Source organism: Trachypithecus francoisi, unplaced genomic scaffold, assembly GCF_009764315.1.
Source record: "Trachypithecus francoisi isolate TF-2019V2 unplaced genomic scaffold, Tfra_2.0 Lachesis_group14, whole genome shotgun sequence".
Taxonomy (NCBI): Eukaryota; Metazoa; Chordata; class Mammalia; order Primates; family Cercopithecidae; genus Trachypithecus; species Trachypithecus francoisi.
In genome coordinates this window covers 21,278,391-21,296,894 of record NW_022681459.1, presented here as the reverse complement: position 1 = coordinate 21,296,894, position 18,504 = coordinate 21,278,391, and the positions used below count along the sequence as shown (strand labels likewise).

The following is an 18,504-nucleotide window of genomic DNA, read 5'->3' as shown; positions in this document are numbered from 1 at the left end:
GACTACAAAAAAAGATTTGGGGAACAAAAGAGCTCTTAAAATTAACTTGACAGAAAGTTTATTCTTTTTCAACAGAAGGGTTGGAAGATAAAGTTTAGAAACTGTCCTAAAAAGAGCAAAAAGAGATGAAAATTAAGAGCAAAGGCATAAAACCAAGTGTACCAGTCCAGGAGGTCCAAGAGCTAAACAAAAGGGGCTCTAAGCAGAAGACAGCAGGGAGAATCACAGTCCCCAAGCGGAGCTGCCGTTCTGAAAGAAGCCAGCCAGGGCCAGTACTGTCCAAGAAAAACTTCTGTCAAGGCACCTAACTGAAACTTCAGAGCACAGAGGCTAGAGGCTAGAAAATTCCTATAGTCTTATGATTTCAAATTTCTGAAGGTAGAATTCTACATTCAGCCAAACTTGCAAACAAATATGAGGTAGAATAAAGACTCTATCCATGCAAAAATTAATTCTAAGGTGTTACAGGATTCAACAAAATGAGCTGCATCAGTATCATCAGATTTCTCACTGCTGCAGAAGAGAAATACGAACACCGAGGGAAGGCTAAAAAGAAATCACTGGAGTTGGTTTAGAACTTGAGGCATCTGTAGATGTGCACAGTTAGCGACAGGAATATGCTGAGAAATGTGTCGTTAGGCAGTTTTGTTTTGTACGACCATAAAGTGTACTTCCACACACCTAGATGGTGTGCCCTACTACACACCTAAACTATGTGGTATAGCCTACTGTTCCTACACTACAAACCCACGCAGTTACTGCAGGGAATACCGTAGGCAACTGCACAACAACGGTAAGTACTTGAGCATCTAAGCACAGAAAAGGTACAGTCAAAATATGGTATAAAAGATAAAAAATGGTACACCCATAAAGGGCGCTTACCATGAATGGAGCTGGCAAGACTGAAGTTGCTTTGGGTGAGTGAGTGGTTAGTGAACGTGAAAGCTTAAGACATTACTGTCCACTTTCATATCCCCGGCAGCAAAGTTTGTTTACACCAGTACCACCACCAACAGGAGTAACATGTTATGGTATGTTACAAGGTCACTAGGCTATAGAAACTTTTCAGCTCCATTATTTTGTAGGACCACCATCATATATGTCATCCATTGTTGACTGAAACACCCGGTCTCTACTAAAAATACAAAAAATTAGCCGGGTGTGGTGGCAGGCACCTGTAGTCCCAGTTACTTGGGAGGCGGAGGCAGAGGAATGGCATGAACCCGGGAGGCGGAGCTTGCAGCGAACTGAGATTGTGCCACTGCACTCCCGCCTGGGCGACAGAGCCAGACTCCATCTCAAAAAATAAAATAAAAATAAAAATAAAAGAATAAATAAAAATAATTAAAAAAAAGACATGTGACTCTATGTGTATTTCCTAGTTCTGTATGCTGAAAGGGCCCAGAAGTCATGAGACCCCTACAGCAGTGAGTACTCCAAGCTACTCTTACTAAATGCCCAATCCCCAGACTGAGGCAAAGAAATGACACGGTGCACCCAGGACATCTTACTGTGCTGGAAAATGCAAAGCACTCAAGAACTGATGGAAACGTCACAAAGGACAAAGAAACTATAGATAAAGAAACCAGCTAAATCTGGAAACATCTAAGCAAAATAATCATGAATAATAACTCACTGAACAAAATAATCCAGGAGTTCATACTGACAAATGAACGGGAAAAGGGGAAGCTCTTGAGTTCAGTATCCTCCCCATCAAAAAAAAGGCTAGAAAATAGCCATCATAGTAACAACTTAGGCAGGATTCCTAGTTAAATGAATGCTAAAACTAGGGGTTCAAGTTTGATGAGAAACAGGTTATTTACATGGTTTTTAAGTATCCCCCCACTAATTACGTATTACCAAAGGGAAAAAATAGTAACATGGGAGAAACCTGGTGGACACCACCTTAACCAAGTATCAAAGTTACTATCAACGATAATGGGACAACACATCCAATGCCTCTTAATGTGAAGCTTTAGGGGTGTAGCATCACTTTTGTATTTCTGCCAAAAATGCATATTATGAATCTAATCAAGAGGGAACAGATAAACACAAACTGAAAAGGGACAGTCACAAAATGATTGGCCTGTATTACTTTAAAAATGTCAATACAGGCTGGGCTTGGTGGCTCGCGCCTGTAATTCCAGCACTTTGGGAAGCCGAGGAGGGTGGGATCACCTGAGGTCAGGAGTTCAAGACCAGCCTGGCCAACATGGCAAAACCACATCTCTACTAAAACTACAAAAATGAGCCAGGTGTGGTGGCGAGAGCCTGTAATCCCAGCTACTCAAGAGGCTGAGGCACGAGAATTCTGAGAGACAGAGGCTGCAGTGAGCCAAGATCACACCACTGTATTCCAGCCTGGGTGACAGAGCAAGTCACATTTCCCGCCCCACCCCCACCAAAAAAAAACAGTCAGTACTGTGAAAGACAAAAGCCAATAAGTGATCCAGATTAAAGGGGGCAAAAGACATAAAAGCTAAACGCAATGAACTGGCTTCTGAAAGGGGGGAAAAACCTGCTATAAAGACATTACTGGACCCAGGAATATTTGAATAGTCTTTTGATTCAAAATCACTGTTTCTGTCCAGAGTTTGATAATTATGAGTGACTGTTCTGAAGAAATATACACACAAAGTACTCAGGGAGCAAAGGGGAACAATGTCTGCAAATAGTATCTCAAATGGTTCAGAAAAAATATTTACGCTTCAGAAGAATGGCAAAGCCAATGTGGCAGGCAGTATGTTAACCCCTGGTGAGCTTGGATGAAGTCAATTCCTAAATTCCTCATTCCATTCTTGACAACTTTCCTGTAACTTGAAATTTCAAAATTAGAAGTGAAAAAATTAAGAATATTTTAATTTACTCTATGTTTTACATATAATCCTATTCTCAGTCAATACCTGTGAGTCAGTGTTTACAAAGATTTAAAATGTCAAAAATGAGTAGAGGGAAACTCACTGGAAACCATTCATGGGCCAAGGGCAAAAGAAACTGAGATACAAACTCTTTTTCAACCCTGAGACCCAGAACACTACATTGTGGAGGTGTTCATACTGAAAATACTTAGTCACAGAAATATAAATTTTTCATTTTATTCAAAGTTGGTACAGAATTACTAACATTTCCATAAAATAATTACTATACTTCAGTTACAGGACAAAATACCACAGAAAGGAATGTACTTTGCAAGAAATGTAGTTCATCTTAAGTTTCCAAATACTTCTGAAGGCTAATGCAGCAGCTGGCAAAATAACACACAGTACACAAGGAACAGTGTATTTTACAGAGTCAGTAATGAAAACTGACAGCTCTTTAGCAGATATGCTTCATTTTTTTTTCATTTTTTAAACAATAACACTTTCAAAAACACATGAAACCAAGATCATACATGTTTACAATTTTAAAAAATCAGATTGTACACAGTAGGTTAGAATAGACAAGTTAGAATTGTCATGATTTTAACAATCTTAAATCTACAATTTCAACTGTACTCCTTTCAATATAGAAATAACCTGCTTTATACCAAATTCTACTTTCTGTTTGCAACTAAAACACTGTACAATGAGATGGATCCAATTAGTCAAACCTTAAAATTAAAAAAGCTGTGAACAACAGAGGGTAAACTGGAAATCCACTTACAATTCAAAAAACTCACTAATAACAAAATTAATGATCATCAACTTCATTTATAATCACATTTGGTCTACAACGTCTAACAAAAATGACACATGTACACAATACACACCCCCAGTGTACTAACTGGTCTCTTACAAAAAAATCTGAACAAAACATCATAAGCAGGACACTGGGAAGAACATTTTTCAATGTAGACATCTTTTAAAAATGCATTAATACTTACATATCAAAATTACTAGATAAAAGCAGCAGCACTCTGCTGACATTTGGCTTAAAAATAAATGAATGAATGAAGCAATTTCACAGGATATTATTAGAAAAAGAATTGGTTTTCTTCTTGAAGAAGACTACTAACTTTTGCACAGCAACTATTTTTGATATCCATCTTATCAAAAAGAAAAAAAAAGCACTGAGAAGTGTAACAGTTCATACGTGATTGCCAACATGGGTCTGGACAAAAGAAAATGGAATGTCCAAGCAAAGAATGGGTAAATCCCTGCTCTACTTCTGAACTCTGCTGGCAATCTAGAAACTGAAGCAGTAACAGTGGGGGAAAGCAAGGGAACAAATTCCATACCATCATCTGACACTAACGGAGTATGGCATTATTTAAAAAAAATAAAGCTTTTGCATTTTAATAACCCCACAGAAAAGTCTATGAGCAAAAGACTTGATCTGTTTGCCACTCAAAAGTTAGAGATCTCACAGTGAAATTAGAAAACTCTAATTATACATATTTACACTGCTAGGACTACTTTTCACCTAGGCTAATTAAAGCAGTTCTCCATGAAATTATAAATGAAAGGCATTTCTGCCAAATAAATCTCCAGAAGCATTCTTTTGTACACTAACAAACTATCTTAAATTTAAAAACATGTAAAGGTACAGAACACATAGTATGTAGGATTAACAGGTTGTAACAGCTTTAAATTATCACATGTTGCTAAGCCAAGGATGTTACTCAAACTTCTTTTTCCTGCATTTCTGATACTCTTCTTCCCCTCATCCCCCAGGCCTGAGGTTTGATATTCTCAAATAATGTGGTAGGCTCATACCCGGCTAGCTTTTTGCTGGCAAGAATAATCTCTCCCTCAAAGGGTTCAGGTTAACTCTTCTAAAACATCTCATATTAGTCCACACCAGATATAGTCTTCCTTATAGATATATTAGAGTTGACCAAGTCTTTCCCTAAAGAGATAATTGTATAAAAGAGTAGGAACAAAGGTAGTCATTTCTCTCCCATTCTGAGAATTACATCTTTTAACACATGGGCAAAATTTAAGACAAAGACATTCATTCATTCTTGATAAACAAGCTACTCAGAGGTGAAGTAAGGAGGTGGAAAAGGGCAATGCTGAGTAGAAGAATATACGTTTTCTTCTGCACACACATTGACAGATTTCATCTCATCTAGACTAGAAGAGGGTTAATGGGACAGGTGAAAGAATCCTCTCCATCCCACTGTGAAAAGCAAAGTAGCACCTCTAGCAAATCTGCTTCAGAATTAGTCTGATGCTCAGAACACTCAGATAAAATTATCCTTTATTAAAATGAAGCACAGTCAAGTATAGGGAAAAAAAAAAGGTAACTTCATCTCTCACATACAAACGTACACAAAAAAATCAAAGACAAGTAGTATTTGCCCTGTTAAAGTATGACTTTCTGCATGTTTAGGGGGGCACTGTTGATAAGAGGTAATATTTCTTAAAAGATTTAAGATTTTTTTACAAAAAACCCCAATGACACTACAGCTTAAAGCAGAAATGTGTCACCTGTTTCACCCACCAAAAACCTAGACATCCATCCTGTGTCTCCAGTTTCAGGTTGCAGTAAAAAGCCCTCAAACCCCATTTTAGCTAGTAACCCCCAAATATAATTTTGGTATTCTTGATATTTATATTCTCTCCCTCTATCAATGTGGTACAAACTTATTGAGATTATTCCTTTGGATCCCTTACCATTAGGATCAGTTTAGATACTGCATTGTCTTGGGCTTATCAATACTGTAGTCCTCATAGCAACTCTGAGACAAATACCTGGTGGCCTTTATGACTGGCACTTATGGGATACAGAGAATACTATTAGTCTTGTGCTTTCTATGTGTGGATACACTAATGTGTGAACACGATTTTGTGCTTTCTATGGACTTTAGCTTTCTATCATGGAATATAAACTGTTGTCACGTACCTGTTCTCAGATATACCTATCAACCTACAATGGAAAAACAACAAAATTAAGATCACAGAACATAAGTAACTTTAAATTTTTAATTATGGATATAAAAGAAACAACATTTAGGCTGCAACACAAATACAGAACCACCTGGTTTCACTGAACCTAAATAAAGGCTGCAAGTAAAGTACGTAACTATAATGCATGTGTGTTTTTCTTTACTTTCTTCACTAGTTATGACAAAATTTAAAAGGAATAACAAATACAAATTTTCTGTTAAGAACGGAAAGGTGCAAACAAGCAGAGTCAATACTGGTAACCAGAAGGCACTAATCCAAACACATAAATTTCATAAGCTGGTTATATTATGTAATACCACATATACCGGCCTTTGCCAGTTTGGGATTTCTACAATAGCAATAAGCCTCGTTTCTATTTCCAATTATAACAACAAAAAGATGAGTTACTAGTGAACATTCCACTTACAGAAGTCTAGGCTACATTGATAAAATGAAAACTTATCTAGACTACTCTGTCCAAGAGCAATAAAAAGTAAACGCTCTTTTATCCAGCAGCACTAGGAAACAGGGTGAATTTACCAAGATAAATTAGGTTGGGGATAGCTACTGCCAACTTGTGCTGTTGTCGAATTCACTGTAATAAGTATTCCTCTTACTGATAGAGCTCTGAATGTAAACAACCTAGAAGTGAGGGGTAGAGCTTCAGTATCATGGGCAACAATTATGTTACCGTGCTTTTCGGTGGTACGGAGCAAAACCACTGTACCTACACGACGAAGAATCTGAGACCACTGTGTTTTGTCTTGATTTGCTTGCTCTTCAGCTGCTTACTTTACTCTAGCATCCTTTCTCTTCAAGCAGGCTGTGAACCCAGGTAACCAAATTTAAGAGTCATTACATAAAGTAAGGTTATTGGTTTAAGTCAACAGCCTCAGATTATGTATGGTACTGCCCAAAAAGTAAAGTGTACAAGATTAGCAATGATACGGATACACCAAACAGTTTGTTTATTTCTGAATGAAAGACTATATGCCAATGGTTAGCGTTGTTGGTTACCAGATAAATTAGGTGCTTACCCCAAAACAAGAAAGCTAATCCCTCTTTTTATAAAGAAGTTTAGATGGAAACAGAAACACAAATTACATCAATTCTCACAACATTCCTTTAAAGGTGAATCAATAATTTAAAGCCTTATTCTCAGCATCGGAGAGAGAGAAGTTTAAATAAAAACATTATAAGTAGCTGAACAGCTAAAGTATTCCAACAGAAGACAGTCTGACAAAAACATTCCATTTTAAGTGACCTTGAGAGAAGAAAAAGATTTGCAGTCCTAAGTTAACCAAGTCTAGCAATCGAAAGATTACTTTTTCACAGTCCAGCCCCATACCTTCCAGTACAAAAGGGTTCCTCTGTATGCCAACTAATTCCAAATTTTTACTTTTACTGAAAAAAAACTTTTTTTGGCATCAAAACAAACTCCATTGTTTCTCTGCACTCTGATACCATCATCTCAAAGGGGCTCACACAAATGATCACTACTGCTCTCTCCCTAATTTTTCAAAAAGGAATTCTGAGAATAAAATAGTGCTTTTATTATTAGCCAACACAAAGTGAGAAAATCATTCTCGAGAATTAACATTTTAAGCTAACAGAAATTCAGTATACCTAAAGCATAATTATCTTTAATGAATCATTATTTGGATCTAAAAGTCCTCAATCCTGGGGCAAAATGGCACTTTCACACATCATGCGAATATGCCTTAAAGTGTACTAAGCTGACAAATCAAAATTTGAATTTGCTAAGTGCTGAAAAGACTAGGTGTAGAACTGACACAGCAATGTGAAGGAAGACAAAGAGAAAGACCAGTCTCTCTGAATGGTAAGTGGGCATATACACATATAGAAATATATCCCATTTGTAAAGAAGTCTGCTCAGGCTATTATCAACACTGAAATGCCTTCAACAACCTAGCACCTGGCTAATGCAAAATCTTACAAATACTGAAGCCTCAAAGCATTTTTCTACTAAATTATCTCTACTGCATTAACAAACTTTGTACTTTATAATGCTCAAACATCAAATCAGGGTTTAACGAGCTGAATCTTATTTATTAGTGCCCCAATTTATATGGGGAGGAGTTTAAAGTAGCTGAGAACCAAGGTGCTTCAAGCTCCAGAATCCAATGAAAATGATTCTACATATGCAGATTTTAAGTTAATATTTGTTGTCTTTTACCAACGGGCTAATGTCTGTGTCACCCAGGTACTTCCTCTCACTTAATCATTTTTCTGATTTCTTAGGAAAATTCTGTCCTGGCAAGTCTCTGTAGTCACATAATTTAACAGGAATGGTGTTGTGTACATCTCTCTACTCAAACCTAGGAAATAGTGAGGTGTCACCACCAGCGACCCATGTGATCCCCTTCCAGTCATCATGCCTCTGATGAAAATGAGCCAGGGGAATCAACATAAGGTAACCCTGTAAGCTTTAACACTGCCAAGCAGGAACAGGGAAGACCTAACCTTTGAGTAGCAAATAACTGAGTAGCCAGTAAGCCACTTTATTTGGTGGTAAAGAGTGAAAATAACCCATAGGCTACACCAAATGATATTCAAAGTCAAAGGGGAAGCTCCATATGCCCACTACAGAGAAAATAAGCCATGGACTGCAAATACAGACACACTCAATTGGCCCTCACAAGACTGAACCCCTTCTTAGCCTCAGGTTACAGAAGTGCATAACAACTCCCTCAACTCAGTTCTTAAAATGTGAAGTTTCAGAGTGATAGGTCCCAGCTAATTTCTTGAGGTACCATCCCTAAAAGCTATGGCTACATGACCCTGGCCAGCCTCTTTGTGCCAAAGACAATAGATCCTTTGAGCCAAGTGAAAAGGAAGCCCTAGGAGATAAGATCTATTGAATTTAGGCCAAAGGACACAGCACCACTGCTATTGCTTGATGCTTCTCTTATCTAAAGACAAAGCATAATTACCCCCGGGGAAGAATAGCTGGTGAAGAAGAAATTGGCTCAAGTGTTTACTCTCTGGGGGTGGCAGAACAGAATATTCTTAAAGATTACCAGGGAAATTAGAGGTCCCACAAAATACGCAATAATCATCCTGCATACCAATGTAATACACCCTTCTCATCAGATCTTGGGATGAAAATTGCCTGAGAAGACTAAAGTCTAAGAACTGGGGATACCATTAACACCTGGTAAGACATTTATTTTTCTCTACCTTCCAAGACCAGTGTCCTCACCTCATTTTGACTTTTAGCTATTCTAGTCAATATCAATCTTCAATTCTGAACCTTAGCTTGAGCTAATATAAAAATATACACATGTTAATGTCTAAAGACCAAAGTCATCATTTAGGACCCATTTAATCAGTGTAAAGTATGAACATTTTGCTAGCTTAAAACAGTCCATGTATCATTCCAGGAACAATCATTCTAACGAAATATAGACTGGAGACTGGTCCCTGAATGAAGCTGCAATCAGCAATTCACAAACTTACTCGAGCACGTTATCTATTACTGGGAAGCAATAAGAAAGACAAGCTTCAGGGACTTTAGTCTAAATAAAGTGATGTTTATACTGGCAAGAATAAACAACTCTAACGAATATGCTAATAGTCATTCCTTATTTACAGACTTTAGTACTCTAAACTTGACCTACTGCTATATACACACAGACACAAGATGATGTACCTTATGTATCTTACTAAGAGCAGAAAGAAGGTAGAGGGACCCTAATTCTCCAAACTATTAGGACTCAATGTTAAATAAACGGAGAAAAAAAAAATCACAAACACCTCCTATTCATTTACGCTGGATATGGAAGAGATAGAAAGGCTGCCCAGCCAATATGTCAACTATCACCGAATTACAAAGCAGTGTGGTTCAAAGAAAATTTTAGTTCTTACAACTTAATGTTAATTTGAAAAATCCAGGATCTTATTACTTTCCCAAACACCATAAGGTTGTCCCAAAGGAAGAACAGTTCCTTTGAAAAATAGGACAAAACATTGACAAACCATTTGTCCAGACACATCTAAACAAACCATGAGACCAGATTTGGAGACCTGGTTTCTGTTCTTCCCAAATAAGACTTCATAACCTTGAACATGTCGCAGCCTCAACCTCCAAACAAGAAAAGGATGATCTCTTATCTATTTGGCCCCCAAATTATAAACCTCAAGAATAAAACTGACAAAAAATTTCTACAAGGCACTCTAGCAGTCTAAGCTCTTCAGATATACATGCTATTCATACATAAATTATTTTTTCATTTACAGACTCAGTCCATCAGAAAGCCTCCTGATCATGGGAAGACACTATGCTACCTGATGATTTCTAAAATTAACTTTGGACTAATCAAGTCCATCATAATGAAACTAGTTTATAGACTACAAAAAAATTAAAAACAAGACTGAGTTCAAAATCTACAAAAGTATTTATGAAAGTAATTTCCCTAAATACAAGTCTAGTAAAATCATGCAATCCAAAAAGTATCAGAGATTAAAGAAAGTACATACATAATCTGCTTCCTTCATCTTTCATGGAGGACAAAGGACAGTGTTGAGCACACAAAGACACAGAAGTACGTAATCTGCAGAGCTTTTCTCTAACATCTTTTGTACCCTGTACCCACTAGCTGCAAGTGGGTGCCAAGCCATGTCAAGTTAGAGTCCTATAATTACACAGTCCTGTAATACCCTCCACAAGACACACTACTAACCCCAAAAGTTCTTGTTTGGCACCTCTCAAACATGCTATCCATCCTACAGAAAGACTATATTGACAACCTAACAACAGCAAAGTACGCACTGAGTTTTCTGTTACTGATGGCCAGCTTGCATTGAAATATCCTCATGCTCTAAGTCACTATAACAAAAACGCAGAGGCTGTGTACAGATGGCAAGTCTTTTGAGGAAAAGAAAAATCAGGGAAAAACTCGGCAAGGATGCAATAAGATAGAATTAAATTTGCCCTCTAAAAATTCAACCTTGATATATCATGATCTAATCAAGTAGAGCAATCCAGCACACAAAGGCAGCGTCAATTTTTCTTTAGGTTTCCGGACATATCTTCCAACTAGATCCACTTAGGAAGGCATTTGGCTAATAATTTTTCCAAATAACAAGAACACGGCTAGAAAATTAGCAGAATATATGAGTAATCATCTGATTAGCATAAGTTAATCAAACACTGCTTAGGGGCTGGTCCTTTCCAAACTGTATGAACAACCTTAATATGATCAATAAATATGGGGATCATCAGCAACATTTGCTTCATTTTCTCCCCCATAATCATTTAACAATACAATCATGACATGTAACTTTACAGGCAGACTTGTTGGTCATTTCAGTATGGTTCACTTAAACTTGAAAGTAGAAAGAAAAAAAAAGGAACTGGAACAAAGTTTTTCCCTAACATTCCATACTGGTGGTACAAAAATACCTACAGGAAAACATTCTTTCTTTTGGCAATCAGAATCCGTAGGCTCATGCTAACAAAATGAACCTGGCAAACGAACTTGTCCTGAAACAAGTATCACACAAGCACATTCGATTTTCAGTACATAACTGATTGTACAATGTCTAAGAAGTAAGTTTTTCTTAATGGTAGGAGGGCTTACAGAGACAGAAAAAAAATTTAGAAATGAGCAAATCTTCTACTGCAGGGTAAGAAGGTCTGCCAAGACTTGGCAGTGCAGACAGTATACCTTAATTCATGGTAACTTAACATATATTCTGCTCTAAGTGCTCTGTGAGAATAATTGGTCTCTCCTTACTTTGGTATGCAAAATTTAAAACCACATTTGCACAATTCAGTCTGTTAGGTTTTGCTTCACTTAAGTTGAAGATTTACTTTCATCCATCTCTGGGAAAATAAAGTCTTGTAAATAGATGATTTTCTGCTAAGTAAAATTTGGCTAAAACCTACAGCGTAAACAATGCCTGAGAGATGCAACAGTTACTTAACTTTTTTTCCCCAAAGACCAGTCAGTATTGTCTTAAGTTAGTGTCTCACCATATCCTTAAGTTCATAAGGAGAAATAAACAAACATGAAAATTCCAAGCGAACACACAGCAAAAAGTCCAATATTTAGTATTATTTTAACTTGCCGAGTCTCTTCTAGCATCTGTAAACAAACAGCCTCCTCCTCCATCAGGTCTCTGAGACTCCTCTTGCTGAGGCTCTTACTTTTAAAGCCACAAAACCAGTCTATGAACTTCCAGTACCGACCTCCATCCTCCGTTTCTTTCTTTCTCTCTTTCTCACCCATGAGAGCTGCTTGCCCATTGGAGTAAGCATCAACTGGTGTTTCTGCCTCTGAATGACCTAAAGATGCCACTGGGTTGCCCTCCTCTCTGCAGGTTACCAACAGATTAACATCTTCAGGTTGAAGGCCCTTAATGCTGTCTTCAGATTTCCCATTGGGAATGACGTGGTTGATGGTCTCATTATTCTCACTGCATCTCAGAATGCTCTTTTCTTGCATTTTGTATGGTTCCTCTTTCGGCGAGCAGCTCTCCTTCACCACCAGGTTCTTCTTAGACCAAAAGGTGGTGGTACGAATCTGTTCCTTTGTGGGAGGTGGCGTGAGAAGGCTCACAATTACAGTAATGAGTCCCGTGACCCAAAACAATCCTGTGGCCACATACATATAATGGATGTCTTTGATGAAGCCTGGCCTATTATCAGGTTGGTCACATTCTGGGGCACGGTAGGCAAAGGCCAGTATTAAACGGACTGCTCCAAGAACAAAGCCAGCCATTCCACCATAGAAAGCCCCTTGTTCATTGCAGCGCTTCCAGAAAATTGCCAGCAGGAACAAGGCTGCCACTGGGGGTGTCAGGTAATCTGCTACCTCCTGAATATAAAGGTACATCTGGCCTCCTTGCATCTCCACGATGATTGGCACCCATGCTATGCTGATCACCACCATAAATGCCACAAATATCCTCCCCACAATCATTAACTCCCGGGAGCTTGCGCTCTTGCGGATAAGTTTGTACACATCAAGGGTGAATATGGTACTGGCACTGTTAAAGATAGAGTCCAAGTCACTCATCAGAGCTGCAATCATCACTGCCATCATTAAGCCCCGAAGGCCCACAGGGACCAGCTTCATCACCAGGCGTGGGTAAGCAATATTGGAGCAACCAGCTCTGCTTCCACACACTAGCATGCAGTGCTCTGGGTTGATGCAAGCTATGTCATCAGTAAACAGTATCCTGGAAATCATTCCTGGGACAACTATGATAAACATTGGCAGGAGCTTTAAGAAGCCAGCCATAAGAGTAGAGCCTTTGGCATGAGCAATGTTTTTGGCTGCAAGGACCCTCTGCACGATGACTTGGTCAGCACACCAGTACCATACTGAGGCTGGGGTCTGCCCAAGAATGAATCCAGGCCAAGGAACATCTTCATCTGTTGGATTCCGCAGCATTTTCAGGGCCTCTTTCTTAGGGTAGACATTACAAGAATTTGTGTTGGAAAGGTTGTATGTCAATAAGATGGAAGTGACATCGGGTGAGGCCAACATGTACCTTCTCTTAACTTCCTCAAACCCTCCAATCTCCATTATGCTAATAATCATAAGTGTAAGTGCCCCAATAATCATGAGCAGAGCCTGCAGAGTGTCTGTGTATATCACTGCAACAAGGCCTCCGGTGACAGTCAGCAAAGCAGTCATGCCAATGAGCAGGATGACAGACACATAAAGATTCCAACCCAAAGACTCCTGGATAAAGAGGGCACCCGAATACAGATCCACTGAGAGCTTGGTGAAAATATAGAGAATCAGAGACAAGGCTGCAAAATAGACCTGAATCCTATGGCCACCAAATCGCTTGGACAAGTATTCAGGCATGGTATATACCCCTGACCGGATGTAAATTGGGATGAAAACCCATCCCAGAAGTTGTAAAAGCAGTAAGGCATTGAATTCCCATGCGCCCACTGCAAATCCACTTGCAGCTCCAGATCCTGCCAGCCCAATGAAGTGCTCACTCCCAATATTGCTCACAAACAGAGAGGCACCAATTGCTACCCAGGTCATAGAGCGCCCCGCCAAGAAGTATCCACTCACGGTGCTTCTATTAGATTTCCACATGGCAAAAAAACCAATGCACATGACCAGGATAAAATACAGGGCCACTATGGCAATGTCTGCTGTGTCCAGTACAGCTCTCATTCTGGTAACTTGTGAATAATAGCGTCCAATGACAGAAGTGTCCAACTTTATTTATTTTTAGTAACCCCAGCCAAGTCTGTAAACCATACGTGAACTGGACTACACAGAGCAACACAGCAGGTCAAAGTCTTTGTCCTTTGGTTTGCTGTCTTGATGGTGGTGGTTGTGATAAACTTTGAAGAAGACAGTTTAAATTTTCCGCTTCTTAATTGGGATTGAGAACTTAGCTCGTACTCTTAATCCACTCTCCACAAGACCATCAGCATTTACTCAGGTGCTGGAGGAGAAATTCTGAGTTGCAGCTAAGTCTAGTGAAGCCTACTGTACCAACCCTGCAAGGCAGCAAAGACAAAAGACAAAGATTGAATTAGAGGAGGGTCTCACCACGTGATGAGGAAACTTTCAGTCTAGCAAACATGGCGCAACAAGACATTCTTTATAAAAAGAAAAAAAATTTTAAATACACTTCAGTTCCACAGGAAAGAGCAACCTATATGATCACAGCTGATACTTATGTCAGTGAGAATATTAATCATTTTGAACTAAGGACAAAAATTCATCAAACTCATAACTAAGTGGCCTAACTTCAGCAGCTAACTGCCTACCACGGCATTGCCCTTTCTTGTCTTACTGTGGTAGTCTCAGATTGGAACAGGTACTAAGATCTCAAAGCACCCTAAAGGGAAGAAAACACTAATTAATAATAAGGGCACAAAAATGAAATCTTAAAATACTATGAATCCTAAGAGAGTATGGGGCTAACTTTATGGCCAGTTAGGGTCCTGGATGGAACTTGGTGGTGTTTACTAGATGTTATCATCTACCCTCAGAAAATTTAAATATAGAAAACCAAGTACTGCCCAGTCTCTGGAAATGTATTGTTATAACGCTTCTTAAACTCCCATAAATGGATACAGTAGTCATACAGTAACCTAGAACTTGTGAGACGTCCCCTGCCCTAATGGGAAACAAGATATTCCATACAAAACTAGAAATATCCAACTTACAAAACAACTCAAAAATTGTATTATTTCTGCTAGTTAGAAGATGCTGCAAGAAAATAAAAAGAAAACTTTAAAAGAGGTAATTTCCTTCTCTTCTTTTTCATCAGGCAGTATTTCCAAAAGAACCTCTGAGAGGATAACAGCACTGACTAAAGGTATGATTTTATTGAGTATTTTTTCCTTTAAATGCTTTTTGTTGAAGGGTATAGGGAAGCAGAGAAAAGAGGGAAGAGGAGAAAAGTTTTCTGAAGACTAAAAAATGATTTATTATTATGTCCGCCAAACCTCAACAAAACAGACATTTGTTGACCATTAGATAAATCTTCAGTAGGACCATCAGGAATTTCTCAGTTCTGGATTAAGATAATCACTCTGCAAAACAGACATTTAAATTTACCTAAAATTAAACGTATTAATTTGATGTCTTTTCTCCTGAAAAAGAGACAAATACTGAATTTTCAAAGTTAATTGTAATTGTAGCTGACAGATCAATACGAAAAAACATTTTTATTCAACCTAATGCCTTCCACACATTAACTTCTAAATGATTTCTCCTTTTGCAGTAAGGCAACCTCAGAGCAAAATGTTTTTCCATGCTTTTTCTGATGAACCTAGGCATTTTCCTTTTAAGTCCTATAAATGATACTAAAGCTACCTCTTCTTAAAACTGTTCACAGCAGACCACGGTATTAGAAACTTTACAACACACTTCTCACTGACAAAGGAGCTAACGTAATGCCTAGAGACTACTGCTCTACAAAATTAGGTTCTTAGGTCTAATGCAGAAAAAGCTGCCTGGATAGAAATGTCTCCATTCCATCTGCATGCCTTTTTAAAGCATTAAGCACTACAATAATTATACTATGAAAAGTGATTTAAATGCTTTCTAAGTGTCAATGGCTGGCATAAATAAGATTGCCAGAGAAAAGCAAAAAAAAAAAAAATCTTAAAAGTTGAGATTTGTATCACTTCATACCTGCCAAATCCTGAAGATGATCATATTTTTATGACCACCTTCCCCACTCCCAAAAGTTTTCAAGTTTTTAAACAAATGCTTTGACATTATGTAGGAGGAATCATCTAAATTTTAAATAAAATCTAATCAGATGACTAGCAAACATTATTCAAAAGGGTACCGTAAGGGAAAGTTGTCAATTACAATGAAAACTGCTGTGTCAATTACAAGGAAAACTGCTGTTGGCAGGTATGAAACCCTGCCTGCAGGTCTCTCTGCTACCCAATAGCCATCCAAGTCATCCTCAGGCCACTTGTTTCAATTTTCAGAAGGCTTCCTGGCTAAGCAGGTATCACTATTCCCAATGGCAGTAGCAACCACGCTTTCCAAAGAAGGGAAAGAAAAACATTGGGTATTTCTGGTTTTATCTGGGGGGGAAATAGGGTGGGTTATGCCTCATAGTAGCTGCTGCAGCTTATTTGTTCAGAGAACAAAGTGCTCAAAAAGAAAACAAGCACTTCCTCAATCACTGGGAAGCACTGTTACTATCAGTAACATTGGTTTTCATTGTCAAATCTGATTTATGCAAGGCAGATATAGAAGCTATATTCCGCTGCCTGATGAATGCTCAAACTGCATGAAGTTCTCATGCTAGCCCTAACTCCTAACTTCTCTAGTAAAGTTGCTCTGCCCACAGGAGAGGTAGCAGAGAATAGCCTAACACTAGCTCAAGGCTGAATTCTCAACTCTCGGCCTAGGCTTCCTCAGATCCTTCAAAGCCACTGCGGACAGTTCCCTTCTCACTGGATACCATACCAGTCTGTGGGTAGGTTTCTAGATTTTTCCAACTTAAAATACATGCAGAGACCAGCACCTGGTAAAGACTGGAAAAGGAAAAACAAAATCAAAAACAGGTCAATTTAGTTTGTAGGAATATATAAAATACTATAATGCAATACAGCTATATTTTACACTCTAGTCATAGTCACAGCCTTGAATTTCAGTCTTTCAAGAGATAAACTGTACATTCCTTAAAAATGGTTCTGAATATACAGTATGTTATATATATATATGTTTTTCTTCCTTTTAAAGAAAAAAATACAATGAGCATTGTCCAGAGTTCCCTTATTTTTACAAGAATATACATGGAAGAATCTTCAGCTAACATGAGGCTTTTTAACTTGTATTTTTATATTTATATATGCCTATTGTCACAGTTCACCATTCAGGCAAACCTCTCAAGTAAAAACTACAAGACAATAAAATAGGTACAGTTATGAAAAGCTTGTAAGTGGGCTCCTTGGTAGTCCATTTTTTTTTTCTTAAAAAGCTTCTGTAATGGGAGTATACTTGTAGAATGCAAAAAGAAACAGTCCCCTAGTGGTGATGAGCAGATTGAGCCAAACACGGAATACACAGGTGCTTTGAAACACAGCAGATTCCCCTTCTTCCCAAAAGAGAAGGCAGCCTTCTCAGAAAGTAGTATTTTATCGTTTTGCACAGAATCAGAATGCAGTTTTAGTTCTGTTCCATGTATCTGGATAAATTAAATTGCAACTGAAGAATTAATCCAAATAGAGAGGTGTAAATGTAAATATTTGCTGCATTTGACCAAATAGACCAAATAGAGACAAAAAGGTAAGACCAAATTTAAATAAACACTTCTTCAGGTGACATAACCATGTTGACCAAAATGTAATTAGTTATCATGACCAGATCTCTCTTGTACTATCTGGGTGACCATATCATTTATTTTCCAAACCAGAAAATTATTCTGGAACTATCTGTAAACTGCAGGATATATGGGCACACTATCAAAAAAATAATAAATAATAAAAAATAATAAAATTTAAAATCACCTGCCATAAAAACCAAACAAGGAACAAGAAAAATTATCTCCTATACTCAGTCAGGGCTCCAAGTCATAATAAGTTCAATGACACAGGCGGGCCTGCAAAGAGTAGAACGCAATAATCTTAAATGTGACCAAACAACCACCTCTTTAGCTTTGGAGTCAATTTAAAAACCACACACTCAAGGTACAATCTGAGACACCTAGTCCAGCACTCTGTCAATGGTAAGCTTGGTAAGTCCCGCTCATCCTCTGATCCAAATGAAAAATATTCACTTAGCTAATAATTTAGGGTTATAGAACACACAGACACCTCTGAAAACCTAATTACCTGAATTACAATCACTTTTGTGTAACCTACCAAAAACAAAAAACATGGGCATACCCAAGCTTGTGCTCTCCCCACCCCAACAGACAGATTTCATGATTCTGTAAGAAGGGAGGTGGGTGTAGGTACCACATCTATGTAGGTGGCATGGTAAAGAAGAAAACAGCACAACTTTTAAGGGCTGGGTTCCATGCTCTGTCACTTCCTAACTGTAGGATCTCGGGCAAAAACTTCATCCCTACCAGCCTCAACTGTCTGGCTTTTAAAATGAAACCAATTCGCCCTTATGATTTATAAGGCGTAAGTAACAGAGAAAGCTAGTATTGC

The 18,504-nt window shown here is 38.2% G+C and overlaps 2 protein-coding genes across 2 annotated transcripts in view; both read right to left on the bottom strand.

The window, feature by feature from the left end:
• Positions 1-18,504, bottom strand: part of MRPS6 (mitochondrial ribosomal protein S6) — a 66,795-nt gene that overhangs the window by 31,488 nt on the left and 16,803 nt on the right. The gene's annotated exons all lie outside the window — the stretch shown is intronic.
• Positions 1-18,504, bottom strand: part of SLC5A3 (solute carrier family 5 member 3) — a 66,705-nt gene that overhangs the window by 31,483 nt on the left and 16,718 nt on the right. The window contains exon 2 of the mRNA XM_033232389.1: positions 5,827-14,370. Coding sequence (XP_033088280.1) covers positions 11,882-14,038 — 2,157 coding nt within the window. The 5' untranslated portion in view covers positions 14,039-14,370 and the 3' untranslated portion in view covers positions 5,827-11,881. The remainder of the gene's footprint in view (positions 1-5,826; positions 14,371-18,504) is intronic.